The sequence below is a fragment of the Phocoena phocoena genome, chromosome 1 (assembly GCF_963924675.1).
Source record: "Phocoena phocoena chromosome 1, mPhoPho1.1, whole genome shotgun sequence".
Lineage (NCBI taxonomy): Eukaryota > Metazoa > Chordata > Mammalia > Artiodactyla > Phocoenidae > Phocoena > Phocoena phocoena.
In genome coordinates, this window is record NC_089219.1 from 186164119 (window position 1) to 186189378 (window position 25260).

Below are 25260 nucleotides of genomic sequence, written 5' to 3' on the forward strand. Positions count from 1 at the left end.
CCTCAGCAGACTCTGCCCCGCCCTCAGCACTCTGCCCCGCCCTCAGCAGACTCTGCCCCGCCCTCAGCAGACTCTGCCCCGCCCTCAGCAGACTGCTCCGCCAGGCTGAGCACTGAGGACGCCCGTCAGCGTCAGCGTATTCCGTCCTGTTCGCTCCTTTCAGAGTTGAGGGTCACCCATGACAAACGTGGAAGCGCTTAATTAGACCGCAGGGTTAGACTAATTGCGACACCCCGTTCCCTGCCCCCTGGACTAGTGGGGTTGTCTGTGTGGTTGAGGGCACAGGGAGACCCAGACACACCCGTCTGATCTAACTCCACTGGTGACGGGAGACAACGCAGGGGGATGGTGGGTAAGCAGGTCAGTGCTGTGGATGGACGTGGTAGACGTGGGCCTAGTGGTAATCGGGTCCAGGGAGACACCAGGCACCCTCTGTGACCCGAGCCTCAGTTTCCTCCTCTGAAGGCTGGGGGTCCTAGTGGGCCCCCTGCAGGGTCATGGTGCCGTTGGCAGTGCAGTTACACCAGCAGCCTCCCTCCCACGTCCTAGGATGCTGACCCAGGGCCACCACCCTGCCTGGCTCCCTGCCAGCATCACCCACCGGCCCTTCTCTCTGACTTGCAGGCGTCTCTCCGGAAACCGCCTCTCGCACATCCCGGGACAGGCGTTCTCTGGTCTCTACAGCCTGAAAATCCTGTAAGTCTAAGTCCCACTTTACATGGAGATGCAGCCTGGAGAACTCTGGGCAGATGGAAGTTTCCTAACCTGTGTCTTGGTTTGCCACTGGCCTGATCATTTCCTTATCTTCACTTTTCATTTTAATTATTTCCATAGCTTTGCTTTTGCCCTGTCTGTAACAAACTTTGTGATTTGTAAACAAACGTATAACAGCACCTGATGCTTAGGCCACAATGTAGGGAAGTGACCTCCTCTCCTTTCTGTAACGTGAATAGTGCCCGTTAGCACAGGTCTTTGAGGGTCGAGGTCAGATTCAGACCCACGTGCCCCCCCGGAACTCTCAGGCCGGGTGGGTAGGACAGTTTCTGAAGAGGAGGAATCTCCGCTGGTTTCCTCTGGACCCCCTTCCTCTCGAGCCCCAGCCTTGGTCTCTGGCTATAGCACTGAGTCCCGTTCTCTCTGCAAACGTGTCCCGTCCTCCAGTTCCTAGGTGTCTCTGTCCCTGAAGCAAAAGGAAAGTGAGAATTGAAAAGGACCTTGTGTTATTCTCTTCCATTGAGCCCACAGCCCATTGGACAAAAGGGGACGCTATGGCACCCTCTCCCCAACCCCAGTCCACAGCTCACCTTGTCCCAACTGCAACTGTCCTCCCTGGGCCCCACTCCTGCTCTTGTGATGAGTGTGGGTGAAAGGAGGTGGGAGAAGGGGATGCGGGGGGTCTGAGGGTGGATCCGAGAGGCTCCTCGGGAGGGCTCGTCACCACAGGGACTGGCTTGGGAAGAAGAGGAGGAGCCTGGGGGCTGATCCTGGAGCATCTGAAATTCCCCCAAAGTGGTGAGCCGCTCCCACGCTCTCCTGCCCCCTCAGCCCCAACTTGACCGGCAGGTCTTCTTTGTAGAGTTGAGTGGGTTGTTCACTGCACAAGACCATCACCTGAGCGGTGAGAAGGGGCTGAAATCTAGCCCTGTGCCAGCCTTGGGGCTACTTCCATCTAGAAAAGAATATCTTTCTAATTTGCTCCAAGTTGTCAATGGGCTGGCGGTGGCCCTGCCCGCTTGGCCTGTGAGCTTCAGGCTTCCAGCCTGTCAGCAGCCCCCAGACCACCTCCAAGTGTTCTCCTTTCTCCACGTTGTCTGACTCCGGGGCTCTGGCTCCAGGGCTCTGGCCTCTCATGCTGCCCTACTCCCTACTCCCTCTCTGCCCGTGGGCGCTCTGCTTCTGTTCCCTGTCCCTCCTTCCTTCCGCTCTGCTGAAGACCCTGCTCTTCCATCCTGCCGGCCCTCAGTCCTTCCTGCCTCTTCTCTCGGTCTGTCTGTCCCGCTCCCACCAGCATCGCTTCCCCAGGGGTGGGGAGGCCCCCGGAGCCAGACGTAGCCCAGGTGGCCTGCATGGTGGCGTGTCCTTGCCCAGCGGCAGGCCCAGACCTGCAGCCGGATTGGTGAGCGGGGGATCTATCTGCTGGGCCTTCAGAAGATGTGAGACTCGCGTCCCGTTCCTAAGCCACCAGCTTCGGGTCGAGCCTCTTTCTTCTTCGCCTGCGTCAGGCAATTAATCAAAGCCTCCCGGAAGCCGCAGCCCCGCCCCCTGGACACCATGCGGACTAGGGGGTCGGGCGGCAGGAGAGGCTGCGGCTGGAGAGGAGGGCAGCCAGGCAGTCCATTCCCACCGCCACTGACCCCAAACTGCCCCCCTGAGGACACCCCAGTTCCCCAAAGCCTTCGTGTCCACTTCTCTGCTTCAGGGATGGGTGGGTGGTCTTGGGGGGATGGTGCCCGCCTACTCAGCGTCTTCACAGCAGGGATGCCACTTGCATCTGGGCAAGAAGTACCTCCTGGCGTCCGCCACGGTTTCTCTTCTGCAGTGCCTTCCCTACTTGTTTTCAGACCTGCGAGAAAAATAGAGCAGTAAAGCCCGCCGTCAGCACGATAACCTCTTTCTGTGCTGGGAGGCGGTCACTTTAGCTGCTCCAGGGGCCCCTATCTGAACTTCATCTTCTTCTGGTGGGTGAGGCCCGGCTGTCCCTGCAGGGCACTCTGCCTCCCCCTTGCCCTTCTGGAGGCAAAGGACCAAAAAAGGGGGTTCCCTCTCTGATCCTCTCCGAGCGGCTGTGGCAGAACCCCTCCCTGTCCCTCCCGCCCAGCCCCACACCTGACCTGGAAGTCTTACTCCTAGGGTCCCTGCCTTCCTGTGCTGGTTCTCCAAGCCTCTGGCCAGGCTTGGGTCAAGCGGGTCAGCCCCTGCCCCGTGCCTTTTCCTGCGACTGTAGGTGGGGATCCCTGTCCTGCAGAGTCCTGAAGCTGAGAGCCCAGACACACTGCCCCCACCCCCCCCAACCAGAGCTGTCCTCAGGGAAGCCACAGTTCTTTCTGACCCAGGTATGTAGAGAGATGCCTGGACCTCTGAGGGCACCTGCCCTGTGCCCGTCGGGGCAGGTGAGGGGCAGATGTGGCCGGAGCTCCTGTATGGGGTAATACCTAGAGGGAGGGTGGACGTTATGCCTGGCACACAGTAGGTCTCCCTGGAGGTCCCTCCCAGTTCCAGAGCAGCCTATCCTGTAATAGGTGCTGTTCCTGGGGCTATACGTGGCCCAGGAGGGCCCGACGGGTGTGCGGGTCAGGGTGGGACAACTTCCTTCTTTCCTGCCCCCCGCTCTTCCCTGACCCCCCGCGGGGCCCGCCCCACGTGCCCCCCCCCCCTCCAGAGGCCAACAGGGAAGGACGTTCCAGTGGCAGCGGCCACCCAGGTCCTCCCTTAGGGCCGGGCGAGCAGGACCCTTGCCCAGGGCCCTGAGGCTTCAGGGACTCCCCGAGGCCCTGGAGTGGCCTCCTCACAATTTTCTGAGCACAGCTCTGGTGGCCAGGGTTGGCTGGGGTCAGCAGTGCCACTGGAGGCCCCAGACCCCAGTTTCTCCCTTTCTCGCTCTGACTCACTGCCCCGCGGGTCCAGGAGGGCAGCCTCCCTAGCGGATCGTGCCCCCGGCTGGCATGTCCCTGCTTTTGTGGGGTCATGTGTGATGGTGTCACCAGATGGTGCTGACACTCCGATCTGGGTGCCTCAAGTTGTCTCTATAGACACACACACCACAAGGACAGACTTGCCTGGGCCCTGCGCATCCTCCCCTTCCCCGAAGAAAACCCAGCCTCTCGGCTGCAGACGGAGAAACTGAGGCCTGCGGAGGAAATCGTGCATTTGCCCACGTCCTTCCAGAGCAGACGGCCAGAGGATCCCGCGTTCCGCTCCCCGGCCTTTTCCCCGAAGTCCCTCTGGGGCACTGTCTCAGCCCCGTGCACAGCGCCCTGGACCTCCAGCCAGGGAGGGGTGGGACAGGACTCTGGGCTCTGAGGCTGGGCTCCGGCATGGCGGCAGGCAGGCGGGCGGGTGGGCGTCCTTCAAGCCGCCTCTTCCCCTCACAGGATGCTGCAGAACAACCTGCTGGGAGGGATCCCTGCCGAGGCGCTGTGGGAACTGAGGAGCCTGCAGTCTCTGTGAGTCGGAGGTGGGGCTGGGGGCGGGCCTGGGCACCCCTTCCTCCCTGCACCCCCCCACCCACGTCCCGACAGTGTGCTCCTGGCTTTTGTTTCTTCAGGGGGCTGTCATCGTCATATGTCATGTGTACGAGCGCGTGTGTATCTCGCGGCGGGAAGGCACCCAGATCCTGTGGAGGACTGTGGGGATGGGACCTCCCTGGGTGGGGCCCCTGGGGCCGCCCGCCGTCCTGGGATGTCTGGCCTTCTGCCGTGAAGTCTGGGTGGGCATTGGAGGCTGCTGCCCTAAAGAAGCGTCAGGAAGGGTCTGTCTCGTCAGGAAGGAGCTCACCTGCTCTGACCCTGGGGCTTTGGTAGCGGGGGAGCGTTCAAACTCAGACAGACGTCTCCCCGCATCCCAGACTCACGGGCCCCCATGACCCGTCCAGCCCTCCATGGAACGCTGCAGTTCCTGTCCTGTCCACTAGGGGCATCCAGAAGGGATGTCATCCAGAGCATCAAAGAGGTTTCCATGGGGGAAAAGACTTCCAATGGACGTCTTCACACTTACTTAGACGTTCATGTTTTCCCTGTGACTTGCGTCTTCTGCGTGCTTGGGGACTCTGAGGGTCTTGTCTTTTACACGCTTGGGCCACACAGGCACTTCCTGCACTTTCTGAGACATGGAGGCCCTGCGGCCGGGAGACTAGACAGCCAGCTCCCTCCGTGGCCGTGCCCCCTGCTGCCCGGGGGGTCAGGGTGGGGATGGGGACACAGGCCCAGGGCCCCCTGGGTCTGAGGCCGCCGAGAGGGCGTTGCCTCTTGCAGTCCTGTGAAGACACCACTGGCGGCGGGCCGGCTGGCTCTGGTCTGAACCGCTGGTCTCTGATCGTCTCTGTGCCCAGCTGCCCGCCTCCCCATGGGGGGCGGTTACCCCCCCGCCCCCCGACACCTCAGGGGGTTTCACGAAGAGCAAGTACGCAGCGAATGTGGGGAGGACCTGGGGCAGCTGTGCCGTGCGGGATACAGCTGTCACGTAGTTCATTTAGCTTTTTGCCCGCCTGTTCATTTCACACGTGTTTTTGAAGCTTTGCTGCGGAGGCAAAAGCCGAGTTTTTTGCCCCTTGAAGGATTAGTAAGTGTCAACCGGGTGAAGGGGCAGGAAAGGACACTCCAGACAGAGGGAACAGCACGTGCAGAGACTGGGAGAGAAGAAGGAACTGAGCGGGCCGTGGAGAGTGTGCACGGGGGCGAGCTTGGCTGGCTGTGTGGGGGCTGGGGGCTGGTGGAAGGGCAGGAGCGAACGAGATCCGGAATCCACGAGAGATGAGGAGGACCTTGCCCAGGATCCCGGCTTCATGCTCAGGGCCCTGGGGAGCCATCAACAGGACCTTCAGCTGGAGTTTGCACCACCGCAGATCACCCTGGCAGCAGTCAAGGAGGACAGCCCGGAGACGGGGAGCTGGTGCCGGGCTCCTACGCCAAGGGAACGTGACGGGGCCGGAGGAAAGGTGGGGGCAGTGGCTAAAGGAACAGCGGACTGGCTCTGGGAATATCAAGAAGCCCGGTTGTCAGGGCTCTGGGCTCAGAACGCCTGGGTTCAAATCTCAGCTCCTTCATTCACTCCCTGTAAGGCCTGCAGCGGCCTGGCCTGTGTGCTTCGCCTTTTTCAGTAAAAGGGAGGTGGTGAAAGGGTCTGTGTCCCTCGATAGGACAGAAAGGAGCTACTACTACCACCATCACTCCTGGGGATGGTGGTGTTGACCGGACGCGGGCGCCCAGAGAGAGGAAGAGTCGTATTGACCGCCAGCTCTCTGGCCTGGACACCTGGGTGGACAGAGAGGCCGGTCAGCTACAGCCTGGCCCGCGGTGGGGACTTAGTGAGAACGTGTTGAACGAGTGAGTCGTGAACCCCAGGGGAGGCGCCAGGGAGGGCACAGGGCAAGGGGGACGCCGAGGCCCCTTGGGACATGTTGGGTTTGCGGTACCTGCCGGTGGGGTGACCGGGCATCTGGGATAAGTTGGAGCGCAGGTCACTCTGCTTGCAGGACATCAGAGTGCGTGTGCCTGTGTGTGTGCTGGGGAGAAGGGGGGCGTCGCCCTACCTGAAGCTTCTCTTTGGTGGGTGTTACCTCAAAGTGACAGGCTGTCCACCTGACTCAGGCCCCTCCATCCAGGAGGGGTCAGGAGTAGCAGGCCCAGACTGCCGGGCTGAGCGGAGAGGGGGGAATGGCTTCCGTCAAGCGCCCTGCGTGCCGGTGCCACGTGCGGCGTCACACCCACGTGATCCGGTTCCATCCTCACACGCCCCTGTGACAGTGGCCGTCTCTGTCATCAGATGGGGGAACAGAGGCTCCGACCGGCTCAGGGCCTCCCGCAGTCAGAGCTGGCACCTGGGGCGGCAGGTCCACAGCAGCCAAGCCCCCGGGACTCAGGTCCCCAGGGAAGGCTGTTCCTCGCCTCCCCTGGGCACACTCCCACGGACATTCCTGGAATGTCCATGGAGGTTCTGTCCCGTGGTGCACGGGACAGGAAGCGGGTTTGGGTGGGAGGAGCGGTAAGAGGATGGGCCCGGGCACGCAGCCCGATGTGGCATCCAGGCTCTTTGGCCCCCCATCACCCCCCCGGCCCCTGCATACACTTGCTTCCTCCCCGACCGGTGTGGGAGGGCGAGGGTGGCTGTGCCAGATGTGTCATGCCAGGCTAGAGCCACGGCCAAGAGAAACCACGGCAGCCACAGGAGCCTGGGGGAAAAGAGAAACTGGGTGGGGGTGAGGCAGGGCCGGGGGTGGCAGGGGAGTCCACGGAAGAGCAGAGAAACAGCCCAGAAAGACCTCAGGCCTGGTCCGGGTGGGGCCTGAGAGGAATCAGAAAGGCCCAGTGGCAGGATTAAATTAGGGGAGAAAACAGAAAACAGTCCCATCCTGGACACGCTGGGAGGAGCACGTCACCACAAGGGCAGCCTCACGACACCGCCGCTCTCTGCCGAGCTGGGGAAACGAGTCCAGGGCGGTGCGGGCTCTAGCCCGAGACCCCCGTCAGAAGCAGCGCAGCCCCGTCCGAGACACACCGGGGCCTGTGCTGGGGGAGGGAGGGGGAGGGGTGCCCGTGCCCGAATCACCTGTGACGGCTGCACGCTTGGTCTCTGGGGGCTGGCGCAGTGGGTGGTCCCTCTGCAAACACGCCCGTCTCCTGGGAACCTCCTGCCTGTGGGGCAAGGAGGAAAGTGGCCCAGCCATGCCACCCAGCGCACAGGCTCTTAGAGGACAGGGATCGCGGGTCTTCCTGGGGGGCTTCTGAGCAGATCCCCCTTGTTCCGTATCTCTGACCCTTCTCTGAGGCACAGCTGTCCCCCAGACCAATGATGACCAGCACTTACGGCCCCTTCCGTGTGTGAGCCGCTGGTACTCACACCTCACTTCACCTTGGGGCTCTGTGGGATGGTTAGACCGCTAACCTCGTCACCCCATGCCACAGATGAGGAAACTGAGGCACAGCTGGTGCAGGGACTTGGTGGAAGGGACACAGACAGTACGTAGCAGAGCCGGGGTCAAAGCTCAGGCAGCCTGGCCCAGGGTCCACGCGCACACCGTGACACTCAGCCACCCCCCAGGGCCATGCTGAGGGCACTGGGCCATCGGGGGCTCTGGGACCATGTGTCTCCAGCGCATCTCCTCCCAGGGCTGGCCTTGGAGCGTACGCCCCGCTGGAGAATGCCCACGGACGCTGGTTCGGCCTGCATCTGTCTGCACCCTGGGATTCCGGGGTTGGGTGGGGCCGGTTGGGCCGATGTAACAGAGTGCCATAGGTGGGTGGCTCAGGAGTTGTTTATTTCTAGCAGCTGGAGGCTGGCAGGCTGCGATCGGGGCCCGTGGTGGAGCTCTGGTGAGCGAGGGCCTCTTCCGAGCTGCAGACGGTGCCCTCGCGTTGGGGGAGCAGAGATGGGCAGAAGCGTTCTCCTGACCCGTGAGGGCTCTGATCCCTCCCAAATGCCTCACCTCCTAATTCCATCGTATGGAAGAGGGTGAGGTCTTCAACATGTGGATTTCAGGGGACACAGATGTTCGGTCCATGACACGTGGACGGTGTTGGTTGCCAGGGGAGCCCAGGCTGCTGACACTCTGGTATCGCCGTGGATCCCTAGAGACCCCTGGTGCTGATCAGACCCCCAGACGCTCCTCAGGAGAGGCCGTGAGGCTGCTTGTGCCTGATAGCCATTGACTCGTGAAGAGCTTTAGTACTCTGTCGCCAAAAACAGCGCTTCCGGCCCAGCCATGCGAGGAGCAGCCTGTGCACTACAGCCCACTGACTGACAGCGCTTGGGGGAGGCTGGCTGCAGCTTCCCACTGGGGTAGAGGCGGAGCCGGCTGTGCATGGGAGGGCGTCCCTCGGGGAAGCGTTTTCTCAGACCTCTGAGCGCCGGGGGAAGGAGGAGGGCTTCACGGGGACAAGGACGGTGTCTTCGGGGCAGGGGCCCAGGCAGAGAACGGCTCACACCACCTGGAGGGACCGTGTCAAGCAGTGGTTCTCCGGGCGGGGGCCCTGGGCGCCGGCGCCAGCGTCTCCTGGGAACCTGTCAGACGTAGCCTCCCAGGCCCCACCCGCACCAGCTGAATCAGAACCTCTGAAGGTGCGGCCCGCAATCGCGTTTCCACGAGCCCCCCACCCCGCTGGATTCTGATGCCCGTAGAAGAGTAAGAGCCAGTTATGGACGAAAAGGACCCCCCAGCCCCCCTGGGCGGCTTCAAATAGCAGACTCGGACGCTTGCACAGTCTGGAGGCCGCAGGCCAAGACGAAGGTGTCAGCAGGGCGGGTCCTCCTCAGAGCCTCCTCCCGTGGCTGTCAGCTGCCAGTGTTCCTCGTGGCCACATCGCCCGTCCTCACGAGGCCCCTCTCTGCTTGTGCCTCTCACAGGACACTTGTCACTGGGTTTAGGGCCACCCCAATAATCCAGGTGATCTCACCTTGAGATCCCTAACTTAGGGGTCTCACCTGCAAAGACTCTTTTCCAAATGCAGTTCTTCCATGCACAAGTTCTGGGAGTTAGGATGACAACGCACCTTCTTGGGAGGCACCACCCAGCCCAGCCAGGGGTGTGAGGGGCACAGAGGGCCGGTGAGGGTCCCGTGGAGAGTGGCAGGGTGATAGCTGGGCGTTGAGTCAGAAGGAGACCAGAGGCTTAGCCAGGGTGGCGGTCCATGAGTCAGCCGGGCAGGGGGCGGCGTCTACCCAGCACGGACCGGCACCAGCGGGAGGTGGGACACGGGCCTGGAGGTCTGGGTGGCTCTGACCCTGGCGATGCCCGGTCTGCCATGGACAAGCCCCCGAGGTGCCCCGAGCTCTCAGGTGATCCAGTGGATATGGTCAGCGCCGCCCAACTTGCCTGCTGGCCAGAGAAAGCCCAAAGCCCGGCCGTGCTGTGGGGCCCACCGAGGGGTCCCCAGGGACCACGAGGTGGCACATGGCCTCCCTGGCACGGCTATTTCGGGCCCCATGATTATATGCTACTGTATTTGGATCTCCCCAAGGTTCCGGGAGTTGATTACTACATGCGTCTGGGTCAGAGGCTGCTTCGAGGTGGGTGGGTGGGCGGGCACGCGGGCAGCCCCCTGCGTGTGACGAAGGTCTCAACACGGGTAATTTGGCTCCCGGGGAACTAGGAGAGTGTCCGCGTGGGCTGGGCCCTGGGATCCTGTGAGCGTTCTTTCAGCCATAAATGCTGGTCTGGGAGAGAGTTGGCCCAAGCTGGGCCACCAAGGAGCAGCGTGGTCCTCAGCCCTTGTGGGTCTCCTCAGCCCCGTGGAGCACCTAGAGGCCTAGGCCTGAGAGACCTGGGAGAGGCAGGGGCACCCAGGGCGGGGGCGGGAGCTGGCCACTCAGACTGAGATTAGGTGCACATGGGCCCCGGGCAGAGCCAAGAAGTGGGGTGACCCCCCCCCCGCCATGGGGAGATGACAGAGGCAAGGTTCCTCCCTCCTGCGTTAGTGCCTCTTCCTGAGCAGCTGATGCCAGTGTGGAGATATGGCCTGGGTTCTGGGTACGTGTGGAGGGCAGAGGAGATCCAACCCCTGGTGTCCACCTGTCCGTCCATCCATCCATACATGCATCCATACATACATCCATCTTCCCTTCCTCCCTCCCTGCATCCACCCATCCATCCATCATCCATCCATCCATCCAACCATCCATCCATCCAACCAACCATCCATGCATCTGTCCACCTACCATCCATCCATCCATCCATGCATCCATCCACCCATCCATCCATCCTTCCGTCCATCCTTCCGTCCATCCATGCATCCGTCCATCCATCCATCCATCCATGCATCCGTCCACCCATCCATCCATGCATCCGTCCATCCATCCATCCATCCATGCATCCGTCCACCCATCCATCCATCCTTCCGTCCATCCGTTCACTTGCTTATTCAAGCCTGAAATGCCTGAGCTCAAGAGTAAAACAAGGGCCCTGCCTTTCAGCAGCTCGTGCTTCGACGTGGGACTATCACACACCTAGACCCCCATCCCCACCCACACACCATGGACTTAAGCTTCTGAGACAGAAAAGTCAGGGCAGGTGAATGTGATGTAAAGTCAGTGTAGACAAGTGAAGCAGAGCTGATGGACGTGGTGAAGCCCAGTGTGTGTAATGAGAATCACACTTGTGGTTCTGGCTTGTTGAACGCCCGCTGTGGTACCGGGATCTAGGCTAATGCTCAGTAGATGTCCCCTCACTCATTGCTGGTGACACATCTCTGTGGGATGTCCCATGGTCCCCATTTTACAGATGAGGAATGAAGGTTCAGGGAGTTGATCACAGAACTGGTAAACAGTTTGCTGGGAGCTCACCACCTCGTTTCAGAATTCCATCCCGCTGAAGCCTTAGAGCCCAGAGGGAGGTGAGGGGTGGCCAGATCCCAGCCAGGAAGAGGTGGGGACAGCATCTGTGTGCCGGCCACCAGCCTACCACTGGGGGCTCCCCTGCCCCCACTCCCCGGCCACGCAGCCGTCCGTCTGTCCGTCCGTCCGGGGAGAGAAGACTGGTCAGGGGCTGGGAAGGGGCGATCTCTTTTGAGAGTCTGTGAGTAATCGTCCACCTGTTTCTGGCCTTTGGCGCCCAGGTGGTGTCCAGCCGCTCGCCGGTGTGTGGGAGTCTGCACACCAGCCGGAAAAGGCCACAGGTGCCTGGGCTCCTGCTTGGGCCACCGCAGAGGCCGCAGGGTGGAGGCTGCCCGCCCAGGCGCAGGGCCTCAGAGTACCAGGGGGAGGCGGCGGGTCACTGGGTCCAGGCAGGGGTGGGGACTCTTTCGGCGTCACCAGCGAGATGGGGGCAGGCCTGTAGATGCTTTTTCACTCCTTTCTGAAAGGGGACCATCATTTTACGAGCCTCTGTGACCTCTCTGGCCAGATGGCTCTAAGATCAGTGGTTCTGGAATGTGGCCCCCCCGGGACTCTGGCCAAAGTGGCGGCCCCCCTCACCGGCCGCAACACGTGTTTGGACTTGGAGCCAACTCCTCCCCCCGCCTGCCCCGAAATAAAACCGTCCGCTCCGGCGGGACCTGGCCTGGTCGGGAGGGGTCTGGGTGGTGGGGAGGGCGGGGGCGCCGCGCTGTCTGCAGCTGGGTGAGTCTCGAGGGGCCCTGGCAGCCCTGGAGAGGACAGCCCCTCACAGAGCCGCGTCTCCCCGAGAGAAAGGGCAGGTCTGGCTCCTGGCTCCTCCTGTGCCCACCCTCCGGAGACTGCTTCAGGGCGCCCCACCCTGATGCCCCGCGCCGGAACGCAGCACCTGTCTGGGGCTGGAGGTGACCCTGGCTCATCCCGCTCCTCGGAGCCGAGGCACCGCAGTTTGGGCCGAGACCAGGAGGAGAGGCAGAGACAGGGCGGGAGCAGAGGGAGGGGAAGCGGGAAGGGGCTTGCTCTGAGCATCTCCAGGGGACGGTACCACCCAGTGCCTCTGCGGGCTGCAGGGCCCTGGGCTCTGGTGCCATCTCGGACGCTCTGCTCCAAGGCCTCTCCAGCCACCGCTCCCCCTTCACAGTGCACACGTTGTTCCGTTTGTCATCTCCAGGCTGGCCTCTGCGTCTCCCGGTCCCTCGCAGTGGTTCTCACCAAGGTCCAGACCTTCCCTAAGCCCAGCAGGCTCTGCCCAGCCCTGGTCTCACGGGGTCTCAGCTCCCTCTACCTGACAGGCCTCTCCTCAGTCTTCTCTGCAGGCCCCCAGCCCGTGCCACCCTATCGATGTCAGAATCCTGGAGACTCTTTCCTCGTCCCTCTCGAGCCCGCGCCTGCAGCCTGGGCTGCTGCGTGGGCTGCCGGTGGAGTCTCGCGTGGGTGGCCAAGCCGGCCTCGAGCTGAACACCCTCGACGCCCGTCCTGAGGGCGTTCCAGCCCCAGCCTCTGTGTCGTCACTTACTTTCCTGATCCACGAGTTGGCGGCCACCCTGACCCTCTCATCACTGCCCGCCATCGCCCCTGCCCGGGGTGCAGCAGCCTCCCAGCTGGTCCCCCACTTCGTGCTGGACTCATCCCGATCTTCCCCACTCTGCGTCCGACGGACCTTAAAACACAAACCTGATCGTGTCACACACACACACACACACACACACACACACACACCCCGCTTAAAATCGCCGTGGCTCCCGACACCCTGAGGACAAAGCTCCTTGCTGAGCTGCCACCTGCCACCGCTGGCAGACCCACTGAACAAGTGTGTCCTGCTCCCCTGCCCAGGCTTCGGGGGGGCCGTGCTGCCCGCAGGAAGCCTTTTCTGCCCCGACGTTCACTCCGCAGGGCCCCGCCACCCCGCACTGCCAGAGCGTCCCGCTCGCCTGCTGTCATCCTCTTACTTCCTTTCTCCATTCCCTCTGAGTTTCATGAGGGTGGACACTGTCCCTCCTTTTACTCAGGACTCCCCGCCGCTGGTACCGTGCCTGGCCCATGCAGGCGCTCAGGCATCTTTGCTTATAAACGTATAAACAAATGAATGCAGAACGGGGCAGAGAGGCGAGGCAGCCCGGCCAGCGATGGACAGGGGTAAGAACGGGGCAGAGAGGCGGGGCAGCCCGGCCAGCGATGGACAGGGGTAAGAACGGGGCAGAGAGGTGGGGCAGCCCGGCCAGCGATGGACAGGGGTAAGAACGGGGCAGAGAGGCGAGGCAGCCCGGCCAGCGATGAACAGGGGTAAGCACAGGAGCTGGAATTTAGACTCAGGTGTGTCTGCTTCTTAAGTGGACCGTCTTTCTGCCAACACTTGCTGCTCCCGCCTTCCTCTGGAAGCTTCCTCAGAACACCCAGGAATTCGAGGAAGGAGGGTGTCCTGGGGGCCTTCCTGCCCTCCACTGGCCCTGTCGGGGGAGGTGGAGGGCAGGCCGAGCTTGGAAGGGAGTCAGGGAATGACAGCAGCCTCGGGCTGGAGCCAGCAGAGCACGGTCGCGGGCTGGCGTGGACGCTGCCACGGGCCCTGGCCGTGTGCTGTCAGGGTCTGCACGTTAGCGCCTGGATCTGCCCAGATAAAACAGAGGTGGGAAATAAACTTGTTTTTTTTTTTTTTAAAAAAAGCCATGCAATGCCTTCCAAAGCCAAGAATAACATTATTTAGGATTACCTGTCACTTAGGGATGGTCCCTGCCCCTGTGGGCAACGTGGGCCTTACTCTATGAAGCAGCTGGGCCAGGAGGGTCATAATTTCCGGAGCTCAGGGTGGGGCGGGGGTGGGGATGAAGAGTCTGGATGCGATGCCTCTCAGCCGGGAGCCAGGCGGCTGGACCCCCTCTCCCAGTCCCCTTCCTTCGTGCTCCTCAGCTGGGGCTGCAGGCCTCCTCAGGGAGCCCCCAGGCCTTCTGGGCCCCCGCAGCTGCCTCGGCCCCAGCCCCAGGCCCAGCGTGCTTCTCTCGTCCTGTTAACCGGCCCCTCAGCTACACATCTACTAACCTGGGCCTGCAGTAAAACCCTCCCTCCAAACATCTGGAGTAGGGGAAACGGAGGGGGAGAGCATGCCTGGGGGCTGGGGGTGGCGGTGCTGGAAGCCAGCTGTCTCCCCAGTTCTTAGTCCTGCTGCTTGCTGGGGCTGAATGGGTCGGAGGGGCCAGGTGAGGGTGGGCCCAAGGCTCCCCCAAGTCATTGGATAGCACCACTTTCATAATATTGCTCCTCTGATCAGAGACCTCAGGGCCAGCAGGACAAGTCTTGCTATGAGTTACACCTGCTTTCACGTCGGTGTGCCTATACCTGCTCTCTACCCACTCCAGCCAGGTCACTTATCCCATCGTGTCCCTAGCTCCCCAAACCTGTCCTCGCCTACCTCCAAGCCTTGGCTGGAGCTGTTCTCAGGCTAGGATGCTTTTCCTCTTCCTTTCTGCCAGGATTTGCCTCTCTACTGCTTGAATCAATGCAACACACCTCCTCCAGGAAGTCCTCCTAGACTGATTCCATCTGACTCTGAGCCTGCTGAGTACCCTGAGTACCAGAACCAGGCATCCTCAGTTCTCACAACCAGGACGGCAGGAGGGGAGGCCCTGGCCCAAGCAGAGCAGAGCAGGAAGGATCCAGGCAGAGCTCTCTTGTCTTTGCTGGTGCCGACCTGGAGCCTGCCAGCTGCTACTGACTGCCGGGGCTGGAGGAGAACATAATCAGAATTCAGATCGGTGGGGAGGGCAGGGTGTGGGTACAGACATAGTAAATACCCTTTAGGTATTACCTACAGATCTGTTTCAGAGCAGGGTCAGGGCGGCATGTGGTGGGGATGGGATGCTAAGTGGTGACCTTGTGGCAAGTGTGGAGAGTTCTGAGAAAGGTTGGTTCATGCCAACCCAGGCAGACAGGACCCTTCTTGGCCCATCTCTCCCTGGTGAGACCTCACAGGTGTCCTGGATCTGACTGCCCCAGCCACTTGGAGTCTGGGAGTCAGAGGGAGAAGGGAAGTGAGGCTCGGGGGGCATGGCCAGCGCCCGCTCACGTCCCCCTCGGCCAGGCCTCACATATCTGCTGACCCCGGGTGGGCGGCCTGCGGACTCAGGCTGGGCTGGGCTGGGGGCTCCCGCAGGCTCCGTTTCCTTTCAGCTGCGAGGGGTGTGTGTGATTCCGGGGTCTTTCTCTGAAATTGCTGCTGCTTGGCTTTGGAAGCCAGTTCCACCTCTGTCTAGGTGAAAGTTGTCTGCACATCCCGAGCCGTGGTTCTGTAAGCTGCGAACTGGGGATGATAAAGTGACTGCTCTGAAGCCTCCTGAGATGCTCCGTGTTCTGCCGGGAGGGTCCCAAGTGCACGCGCAGGGCGTTGCTGTGATGAGGCTTATTATTAGACTGACCCAGGGGGCCGGTGGACTCCACGTGAGGGACCCTGGGACCGTGGGGGCTGGAGCAGTGGGCCTTCACCCCCATCAGGCTTTGCTGGGGTCCTCCTGAGGGGCTGGTCGCCCCTGTGCGGAGCGAGCGTGAGGCCCTCACCGCTTTCCCTCCATGGCGGTCGGCACGCGCACCAGGCCAGTCAGACACCAGCTTCAGCGAGTGACCGTCAGGGGGAGGTTAGGACATGGTCACAGCAGGTCCGTGCAGCCACGAGCGTACAAGCTGGGGTTTGAATCTGAGCTCATCTGAAGCACAGGTCCTTCTAGTCTTCTGCATAGGTGAGGAGTTTGATGGCTAGTTTCTTCTCTTTTTGTCTCTCGTTTTTCATAGCTTTACTTTTAAAGGGAAAAACACCTGGGGAATTTAAATACCAATGTGTTCTCGTGTCCAGACGCTCCCAGGACCATCTGTCCTCTCTCAGTGAAGAGGTCTGATACTTTGTTTGTGTACGTCTTTCTGATCTGCAGTGTGACCTGCAACTTCTTGTGGACATGTTAACTTTTCCACATCCGTGTCAGGACTTGCAAACCCAAATTCATCCTCCGCGGCCACGGTAATCTCCAGTTGGTCCAAACTAAGGTCTTCGTAAAATGGGAACCGGGAGCTTTTCTGCATCAATCTTGTCATAGTTTCCAGACAACACGGCCTTTGGTTTGGTCCAAAGTCAAAAGGGGCATCGCTGGGCTGGCAGCGTAGCCGTGAATCTACCTGGAGCCAAGAGCAAGGGCTCAAAGGACACACTGTCATCGAACATAAAACGCCTCGAAATCAATGCCCAAAGCTTTTAGGGCTTTAGAGAACCCCCGGCCTCTGGGTCTAACTGTGGCCGTTAGGATACACTGTGTCCCAGAGTTGCTGCTCTCGGGGGCCTGGCAGCCGGCTTCTGAGATGAGCAGGACCTTCACGATGCCAGAGTCCCTCCTGGCTGGAGGAGCAGCAGAGCCCCACAAGGAAAAGCGCCCGAGCTGGGCTTCGAAGGTAGAATGAAAGGTGAGCAGCAGAGAGAAAAGGGCAGCCCTGCCGGGAGGGGAGCAAGCTGGGCAGAGAAGCGGCTGTGAACTGGGGGGCTGGGGGCAGCGCTGGACCTGGAGGAGGCAGCCTTGGTGCAGGCCTGGCTGGCAGCCTGGAGGAGGCCGTGCAGGGCAGAGCCTGGACCCCAGCAGTGGCCGCAGAGAATGAGGCTTCTCCTGCTTCCCCCCAATCCTCCCCTCCCCGAGCCCCGCCCCACACAGGCGCCATCCCCAGCTGAGCGCAACAGAGCCTGGGACTTAATTATACACTGACACAGTTTGTTTTTAAAAAACATGTTTGTTTCTGTTCTGACTCATTGTAGAGAATTTAGAAAATACAGAAAATAAAAAGAAAATAGAAATCACCCACAATTCTACCTCCCAGACACGATGCCTGTTAACATGTCTGCATCGCTCTCTGAAACCACATACCCTCGCAAGCACACGCTTCCTTCATGATGTGTTAAATCTTTACAAACTGTGTTGGGGCCTGGTTTACTGCTCCTTCGAGACTGTCGTAACCTAGCACCGGGGTAATTGTTTTAGCTTTAAGTACTTTTAAAATTTGAGATGTAATTCACAGCGTAAGATTTACCCTTTAAAGGTAGATGGTTGAGTGTTTTTAGCATGTTTACAAACTTGTGTGGCCATTAGCACTCTCCAATTCCAGCACATTCTCATCGCCCCAAAAGGAACCCATCCCCTGAGCTGTCACTCCCCATCTCCGCTCCCCACACCCCAGCGCCTGAGACCTCTAATCTGCTTTCTCCCTCTCTGCATTTGCCTGTTCCGGACATTTCCTATAAATGGAATCATACAAAACGTAGCTTTTTGTGTCTGGCTTCTTTCACTTAGCATGTTGTCAAGATTCACCCAGGTGTGTGTTCGCGGATCTATCCGTACTTCCTTCCTTTTGATGGCTGAATAATATTCCATTGTGTGGATAGACCACGATCTGTTTACCTGTTACCAGTTGGTAGATGTTAGGTTGTTTTCACTTTTTGGTTATTGTGAATAACGCTGCTGGGAACATTTGTGTGGATGTGTTTTCAGTTCTCTCGGGTGTATGACCGGGAGTGAAATTGCTGGGTCCCATGGTAACTCGATGGACAGGTGTTTGAAGACCTGCCAAACTATCTTGCAGGGTGGCTGCGGCATCCCACCTTCCCGCCAGCAATGTCTCTATGTCCGTGTCCACACTTGGTACTTACTGTCTTTGTAATTATAGTTTCCTCGTGGGTGTGAAGTGGTGTCTCGTTGGGCTTTTGATTTACACATGCTAGTGACTGATGGTGTTGAGCATCTTCTCATGTGCTTATTGGCCATTTGTTCATCTTGTTTGGAGAAACCTCCGTTCTGATCCTTTGCCTATTTTAAAACTGGATTGTCTTTTTCTGTTGTTGATTTGTAACAGTTCTTCAAATATTCCAGATACAAGTCCCTTACCGGATGTATGATGTGCAAATATCTTCTCCCATTCTGAGTCTTGTCTTTTCATTTTCTTGATAGTGTCCTTTAAAGAACAAAAATTTTTAATTTTGATGAAGTCCAATTTATCTGTGTTTTCTTTCTTTTTTTTTTCTTCGTTCTTTTGTCGTTTTGTTGAAGAAACTATTGCCTAATCCAAGGTCAGGAAGATTTATAGCGACGTTTTCCTCTAAGAGTTTTATAGTTTTGGGCCTTTGATCTGTTTTGAGTCCATTTTTGTATAAGGTGTGAGATAGAGGTCCAATTTCATTCTTTTGCATGCAGACGGAGAGTTCAACAAACCATTTCATCACCCCAAAGGCTGTTTTTTGAAAAGACTGTTCTTTCACCCATTGAATTGTCTTAGCATCCTTGTTTGTAATCAATTTTCCATAAATGTATGAATGTATTTCTGGATTCTCAGTTCTATTCAGTTGACCTATACGTCTATCCTTATAGACCATCCAGTCTTTTTCTTTTTTTTTTTAAAATTAATTAATTAATTAATTTATTTTTTGGTTACACCGGGTCTTAGTAGCGGCAGTCGTGCTCCTTGGTTCCGGCATGCATGTGAGATCTAGTTCCCTGACCAGGGATTGAACCCGGGCCCCTGGAGCTCGGAGTCTTAACCACTGCGCCACCAGGGACGTCCCTACACCGTCCAGTGTTGATGACTGTAGTATTGTAGTAAGTTTTGAAATCAGAAAGTGTGAGTCATCCAACTTTGTTTTTCTGTTTCATGATTGTTTTAACTATTCTGTCTCCCTTGCATTTCCATATGGATTTTTAGGATTTGCTTGGCAATTTCTGCAAAAAAAAAAAAGGGGGGGACACTGGGAATTTGATAGCGGTTGTGTTGAATCTATAGATCAGTTTGGGGAGGGTTGCCATTTTAACAGTCCATGAATATGTCTTTCCATTTATTTAGATATTCTTTAATTTCTTTCAACAATGTTTTATGGTTTTCAAAGTATAGACTTTGTACTTTTTATTAAATTTATTCCTATTTGTGTTGATGTTATTGAAAATTGAATTGTTTTCTTTTTTATTGAAATGTAGTTGATTTACAATGTTGTATTAGTTTCTTGTGTACAGCAAATGGTTGTTATATATATGCATATATATATTCTTTTTCATAATAGGTTATTACAAGATATTGAATGTAGTTCCCTGTGCTATACAGTAGGTCCTTATTGTTTATCTATTTTAAATATAGTAGTGTGTATATGTTAATCCCAAACTCCTAATTTATCCCCAACTCCTTTCCCCGTTGGTAACCATAAGTTTGTTTTCTATGTTTGTGAGTCTGTTTCTGTTTTGTAAATAAGTTCATTTGTATCATATTTTAGATTCCACATATAAGTGATATCATATGGTATTTGTCTCTGACTTACCTCACTTAATATGATAATCTCTAGGTCCATCCATGTTGCTGCAAATGGCATTATTTCGTTCTTTTTTATGGCTGAGTAGTATTCCCTTGTGTATAGGTATCACATCTTCTCTATCCATTCATCTGTTGATGGACACTTAGGTTGCTTCCATGTCTTGGCTATTGTGAGTAGTGGTGCTATGAACACAGGGGTGCACGTATCTTTTCGAATTAGGGTTTTGTCCAGGTACATGCCCAGGAGTGGGATTGCTGGATCACATGGTAGATCTATTTTTAGTTTTTTGAGGAACCTCCATACCGTTCTCCACAGTGGCTGTACCAATTTACATTCCCACCAACAGTGTAGGAGGGTTCCCTTTTCTCCACACCCTCTCCAGCATTTATTGTTTGTAGACGTTTTAATGATGGCCATTCTGACCGGTGTGAGGTGATACGTCATTGTAGTTTTGATTTGCATTTCTCTAATACAGGGGTCCCCGACCCCCAGGGCCACGGACCAGTACTGGTCTGCGGCCTGTTAGGAACTGGACCGCACAGTAGGAGGTGAGCGGTGGGCGAGTGAGTGAAACTTCATCTGCCGCTGCCCACCGCTCCCCATCGCTCATATTACCACCTGGACCATCCCTCCATCCGTGGAAAGACTGTCTTCCAGGAAACTGGTCCCTGGTGCCAAAAATGTTGGGAACTGCTGCTCTAATAATTAGCGATGTTGAGCATCTTTTCACGTCCTGTTGGCCATCTGTATGTCTTCTTTGGAGAAATGGCTGCCCATTTTTTGATGGGGTTGTTTGTTGTTCTGTTATGGAGTTGTATGAGCTCTTTGTATATTTTGGAATTTAAGCCCCTGTCGACTGCATCGTTTGCAAATGTTTTCTCCCAGTCTGTAAATTGTCCTTTTGTTTTGTTTATGGTTTCCTTCGCTGTGCAACAGCTTGTGCGTTTGATTAGGTCCCATTTGTTTATTTTTGCTTTTATTTCAATTACCTTGGGAGATTGGCCTAAGAAAACATTGGTCCGGTATATGTCAGAGAATGTTTTGCCTGTGTTCTCTTCTAGGAGTTTTATGGTGTCATGTCTTATATTTAAGTCTTTAAGCCATTTTGAGTTTATTTTTGTGTATGGTGTGAGGGAGAGTTCTAACTTCACTGATTTACATGCGGCTGTCCAGCTTTCCCAACACCACTTGCTAAAGATGAATTGTTTTCTCAATTTCACTTTGGGATTGGTCATTGCAGGTGTGTAGAAGTACAGTTGACTTTTGTGTATCGATCTTGAATCCTACAATCTTGCTGTACTTATTTATAAGCTCAAATGGTTGTTTAATTAGGTATTTTAATGTTTGGGGTTTTGTTTTGTTTTTTCTTTTTTGGTATTTTAATGTTTGATAAGGAAAGTTCCCGTCCATTTTTCTGTTACATTTTGCTCATCTATTTGTTTTATAACATGGCCTTTAGTTTTATTTTATGAGGCTACACCTAACTCCGGCCCCAAAAAAATCCCATTCAGTACGTTTTCTGATCCCTTACATATTTGAGAATATATTTTTGTGGACTTCACGTACAATTGTCAAAATAAACGGATATAAGATTCATGGATCATTATGTATTTTTCTCAGAATCCTGTCGATGTAGCTCAGTTTTTCCCGTGGCATGTGGTGTGCCAGAAAATTCGGAGGTTGTCCTCATCATTTTTTCCTCAGAGAAGAGCATGCGTCTTCCTTATGAATGCTTATGGAAGTTTTTCCCTTTATCTTTACAATTTAAAGTTTAGCCAGAATGTGTCTGGGTAGGAATCACGTTTCCTTCAGTTTGCCTGGAACACAATAAACATTTATAAAATACATTCTCTTCAGCTTCAAAGAATTTTTAAAGATTATAGCTGTGCTGTGCTTCTGCTCCGTTCGCCGTGGGCTAATCTTCTGAATACCTGCAGTCCTCAAGTTCAGATTTAATCCTCTCTCCTGCTCGGCTGATCTCTGTTTTCACGACTCTGGTCTCGTTGTCCTGACCTGTGTTCGACGTCGGGGGCAGCGTCCCATCCTGTTCTCACGGCCGCTTAACTCTCTGTGGTGCTGGCTCCGCTCACTCACCTGGGACGCGTGTTCCAGTTTTGCTCTTTCAACTTGCCCTTCCTGCACCTTCCCTGCCCACCCGGCTCCACTCACATTTCAGTTCGCCTTTGAGGTTTACCTTCCTTTTCCCCATTTTGTGCTGTTGTTCCCGCGCCTCCGCCTTTTCTCTCCTATGCGTGTCTGTTCCTGTTCACCGACGTCATCACTTCCTGCACCTTTTTGAGGATGTTTTTATTCTCAGTCTAGTAATAAGTTATTTTTAGAGATTTGATTTTTTCCTGGGTTTCAGGATGCTATTACATGTTCATGTTCTTCAGAATTTAAAAAAATTGTTGCTTTAAACTTCTTCCTTTCTCTTTTAAAAAATTTTATTTAAGAAGTGTGGTTATACACAAACTATCAATACTGTGGTACAAATGAACTTATTTACAAAACAGAAATAGAGTCACAGATGTAGAAAACAAACTTATGGATACCGGGGGGTAAGGGGGGGATAAGTTGGGAGATTGGGATCGACATATACACACTACTATATATAAAATAGGTAACTAATAAGGACCTGCTGTGTAGCACAGGGAACTCTACTCAATACTCTGTAATGACCTATATGGGAAAAGAATCTAAAAAAGAGTGGATGTATGTATACGTATAACTGATGCACTTCGCTGTACACCTGAAACTAACACAACGTTGTGAATCAGCTACACGCCAATAAAAATTTAAAACGAAAAACAAAAAAATCGTGGTTAAATCTAAATAACGTAAAATGTTCCGTCTTAATCATAGTCAAGTGTGCAGGTGAGTGGCATTAAGTGGATCACGTCACTGTGTCACCGTGCCCCCCATCCATCCTCAGACCTCCCTCCGTCCTGCAAAACTGAAACTCTGCACCTGTTAAGCACTCACTCCCCAGCCCCGCCCCCAGCCCCTGGCCCCCACCCTTCCTCTTTCTGTCTCTGTGAATTTATTACTCTAGGGACCTCGTGTGAGTGGAATCGCACAGTATTTGTCCTTTGGTGTCTGGCTTGTTTCACTCAGCATCGTGTCCTCCAGGTTCATCCACGTGGGAGCAGGTGTCAGACTTTCCTTCCTTCTAAGGGCTGCATAACAGTCCACCGTGTGTATGTACCTGTTTTGTTTACCCGTCATCTGGTGATGGACGGTTGGATGGCTTCCACCCTTTGGCTGCTGTCCTCGTGCTGTGACAGTGGTTTTACGAACGTCCCTTTGAGTCCTGCTTCCCCTGATCTTTAAGGAGACAGCATCTCATCGGGACGTGGTGTTTGTCACCAGGAGGCAACGTGGATTCCCCACGGTTTGGCTCTCCGTCGTCCGGGGCTGTTTCAGTCAGCTTCTCAGATACTCGGATGGGAAGCAGGTCGGTGTGTGTGACCCCCAGGCCGGTTTTCAACACCCAAGCAGGGGCTCGTAGCTCTGGTGTCCTGCGTGGAAGCCCCACTTCACCCAGCGGGTGGTTCTCTGATTCACTGCACCGAGGACTGCATGGTGTGAAGGTTTGCTCCCCGGCTGAACGTTAGACGCACCAGAGGAAATGTTAAACGATGCTATGCGTAGGCTCCACCCTGAACCGACGACTCAGGGGTTCTGGGTCCGGCCCAAGCACCAGAGGTTTACCGGCTCCGCAAGTGATGCCACAGTGGAGCCACGGCCAGAACTGCTTTGTCTCAAGTTGCCTGACTCAGGCTGTCCTCCTGCGCGGTGGCCCTGGCCTCCCAGGATGCAGGTGCCGTCACCCCCAGCCCCTCCCTCCCGCCGTGTTGTTTTCGGGAATCGGGGTCTCTGAGTGGACACAGGAGTGGGGATTGGGGCGCCGGGGCGGGGGGGCTGGAGCCCTGGCTGCCTGGAAACGCGTCGCTCACACAGTCAGGGGAGGCGGCTGCGCAGTTTTCTGGAACGCGATTCCGAAGAAACGGGCAAGGGGGGACATGCCTTCCGCCTTCCGTCTAAGGCTGCGGGCTCCTCTGTTTCACAGAGCAAAGCAGATGAAAACCACTCATTCCTGGCTGTTTTCCTCAGTTCCACTGGCCTCAGGGCCAGCAGAGATGTCGGATTCTGGTTAAGTGTTGCTTCCGGTCAAGGTCTAAGGTTTCGTCTTTTCCTGTGTCTCCATAGGTGTCGTAGTGGGAAGGTGGTTGCATTTTCCTCTGTTTTAACTGGGAACTACTGGAGTGTCTGACCTTCTCCTGGGCCAGGGGAGAGGCCTATGGCTAGTCTCCCGTGTCGAGGGCTTCAGCGCGGGTGGAGGTGCAGGGTGCTCACGGGCCAATCCGTGAGGCCCGAGCAGGTGACGGGCGTCGGGGGCCCCCGAGGGGGAGGAGGGGGGCCTAGTGCAAGGAAGGGCACCGACCTTTACGGAGGTGCAGAGGTGAATAAACCATGAACTCGGGACAGGAAGTGGGGAGAGAGAGAGGCATACTTCCCAGATGAGGTGGAGAATGGGGGGCCCTTCTGAGAAACGAGGCTGATGCGAGAGTCATTCCGGGGACGGGCTCTTGAAGCCCAAGCTAAAGAGTTGGGGGTTGGCCAGAAGCCGTAGGTGATGGAGCAGGAGGAAGACGAGCCCAGAACGTGGGGGTGGTTCTGAGTGGATGGGTGGACGGACAGACAGACGGATGGGTGGACAGATGGGTCGGTGGAGGGGCGGGAGGTAGGGGCTGGGGGGAAAGGACTGACCCCACGCAGCTGTGGCCTCCTGGCTCCCACACTGGTCCACGGGGAGCCAGGGGCCCTCGGCAGGAGGGACTACCGGACCCTGGGTTAGGGACGCAGAACCGGCGTCTTCTTTTCATCCCCCACTGCACCCTTTTCCACGGCACCTGTTGCTACAGAGTCTGGTGGGATGGCCTTTAGGACACTGGGGTGTTGCACGTGTTCCCCGAACCTCGGACATCTCTGCCCCTCCCTGGACGGGTCGTCTGCCTCTTCCCCCAGCAGCCATAGCGCTCCTTGCCGAGGGCAGGCGCCCTGGCCCCAGGCAGCCACGCTTCTCAGACGGCCCAGGAAGGCCCACGGAAGCCAGCCTGCTGTCTGGAATCCGGCGGCGGGAGGTGGGGGCGTGGATGGGTGCCTTTCGGAGTCCCCACCCCGGATTCTGGGACTGTCACCCACAGGGCTGGCCTTCTGTGTCCTCAGGGGAAGCTGGTAAAGGCTGCACACGGAGGCTCCTCCCTGCCTCCCCCACGGAGGGCAGGTAATTATTCTTATATGTTGCTGCGATTAAACACGCGGAATAGCCTGGAGGAAGGCTCAGGTGTCACCTTTGATGTGCACAAAGGAAGCTCTCTCTGCTCCTGGGGTTCTCGCCCATCCAGCGCTCTCCTGGTGGGTGGAGGGGAAGGGTGGCTCGGGAATGAGCAGAGCTCAGAGGACCGGTTGGAATTGGCTTTGTCTTAATATCCTCCCTTTGATCTGCTGAGAGGCTGACAGCGAGAGGGGAAGGATCTCATTAGGTGACATAAATCAGAGCTAATGAAACCACGGTCCTCCGACAGACGCAGACTTTCCTGTGTGGGGAGAGGCGGTGAGCGGTGTTGCCCTAACCCTCCCCTCCGCTGAGGGGGGGCACAGAGAATAATTAAGGCTCCGTCTCCTGTACCCCCACCCCCGCCCCCGCAGCAAAGCTCGACTTTAAGCTTCTGGGGGCCTAGACGTCAGCGTCCGCTCTGCCCCCCGGACGCTGTCTGTCACTTTAGGACACTTCCTCCCGCTGGGGTGCTCGGGGTTCCAACCCCCAAGAGTTTTCATTTCTGGACTCAGTGTCGTGCACACCCTGGGAGGCCTGGCAGTGGGACCCCAGCTCCTCACGAGACCTT

At 56.6% G+C, this 25260-nt stretch overlaps 1 protein-coding gene across 1 annotated transcript in view; it reads left to right on the forward strand.

The window, feature by feature from the left end:
* The window catches only part of LGR6 (leucine rich repeat containing G protein-coupled receptor 6), a 95523-nt gene that overhangs the window by 26989 nt on the left and 43274 nt on the right, over positions 1 to 25260 (forward strand). Inside the window, exons 3-4 of the mRNA XM_065879769.1 lie at positions 625 to 696; positions 4092 to 4163. Coding sequence (XP_065735841.1) covers positions 625 to 696; positions 4092 to 4163 — 144 coding nt within the window. The remainder of the gene's footprint in view (positions 1 to 624; positions 697 to 4091; positions 4164 to 25260) is intronic.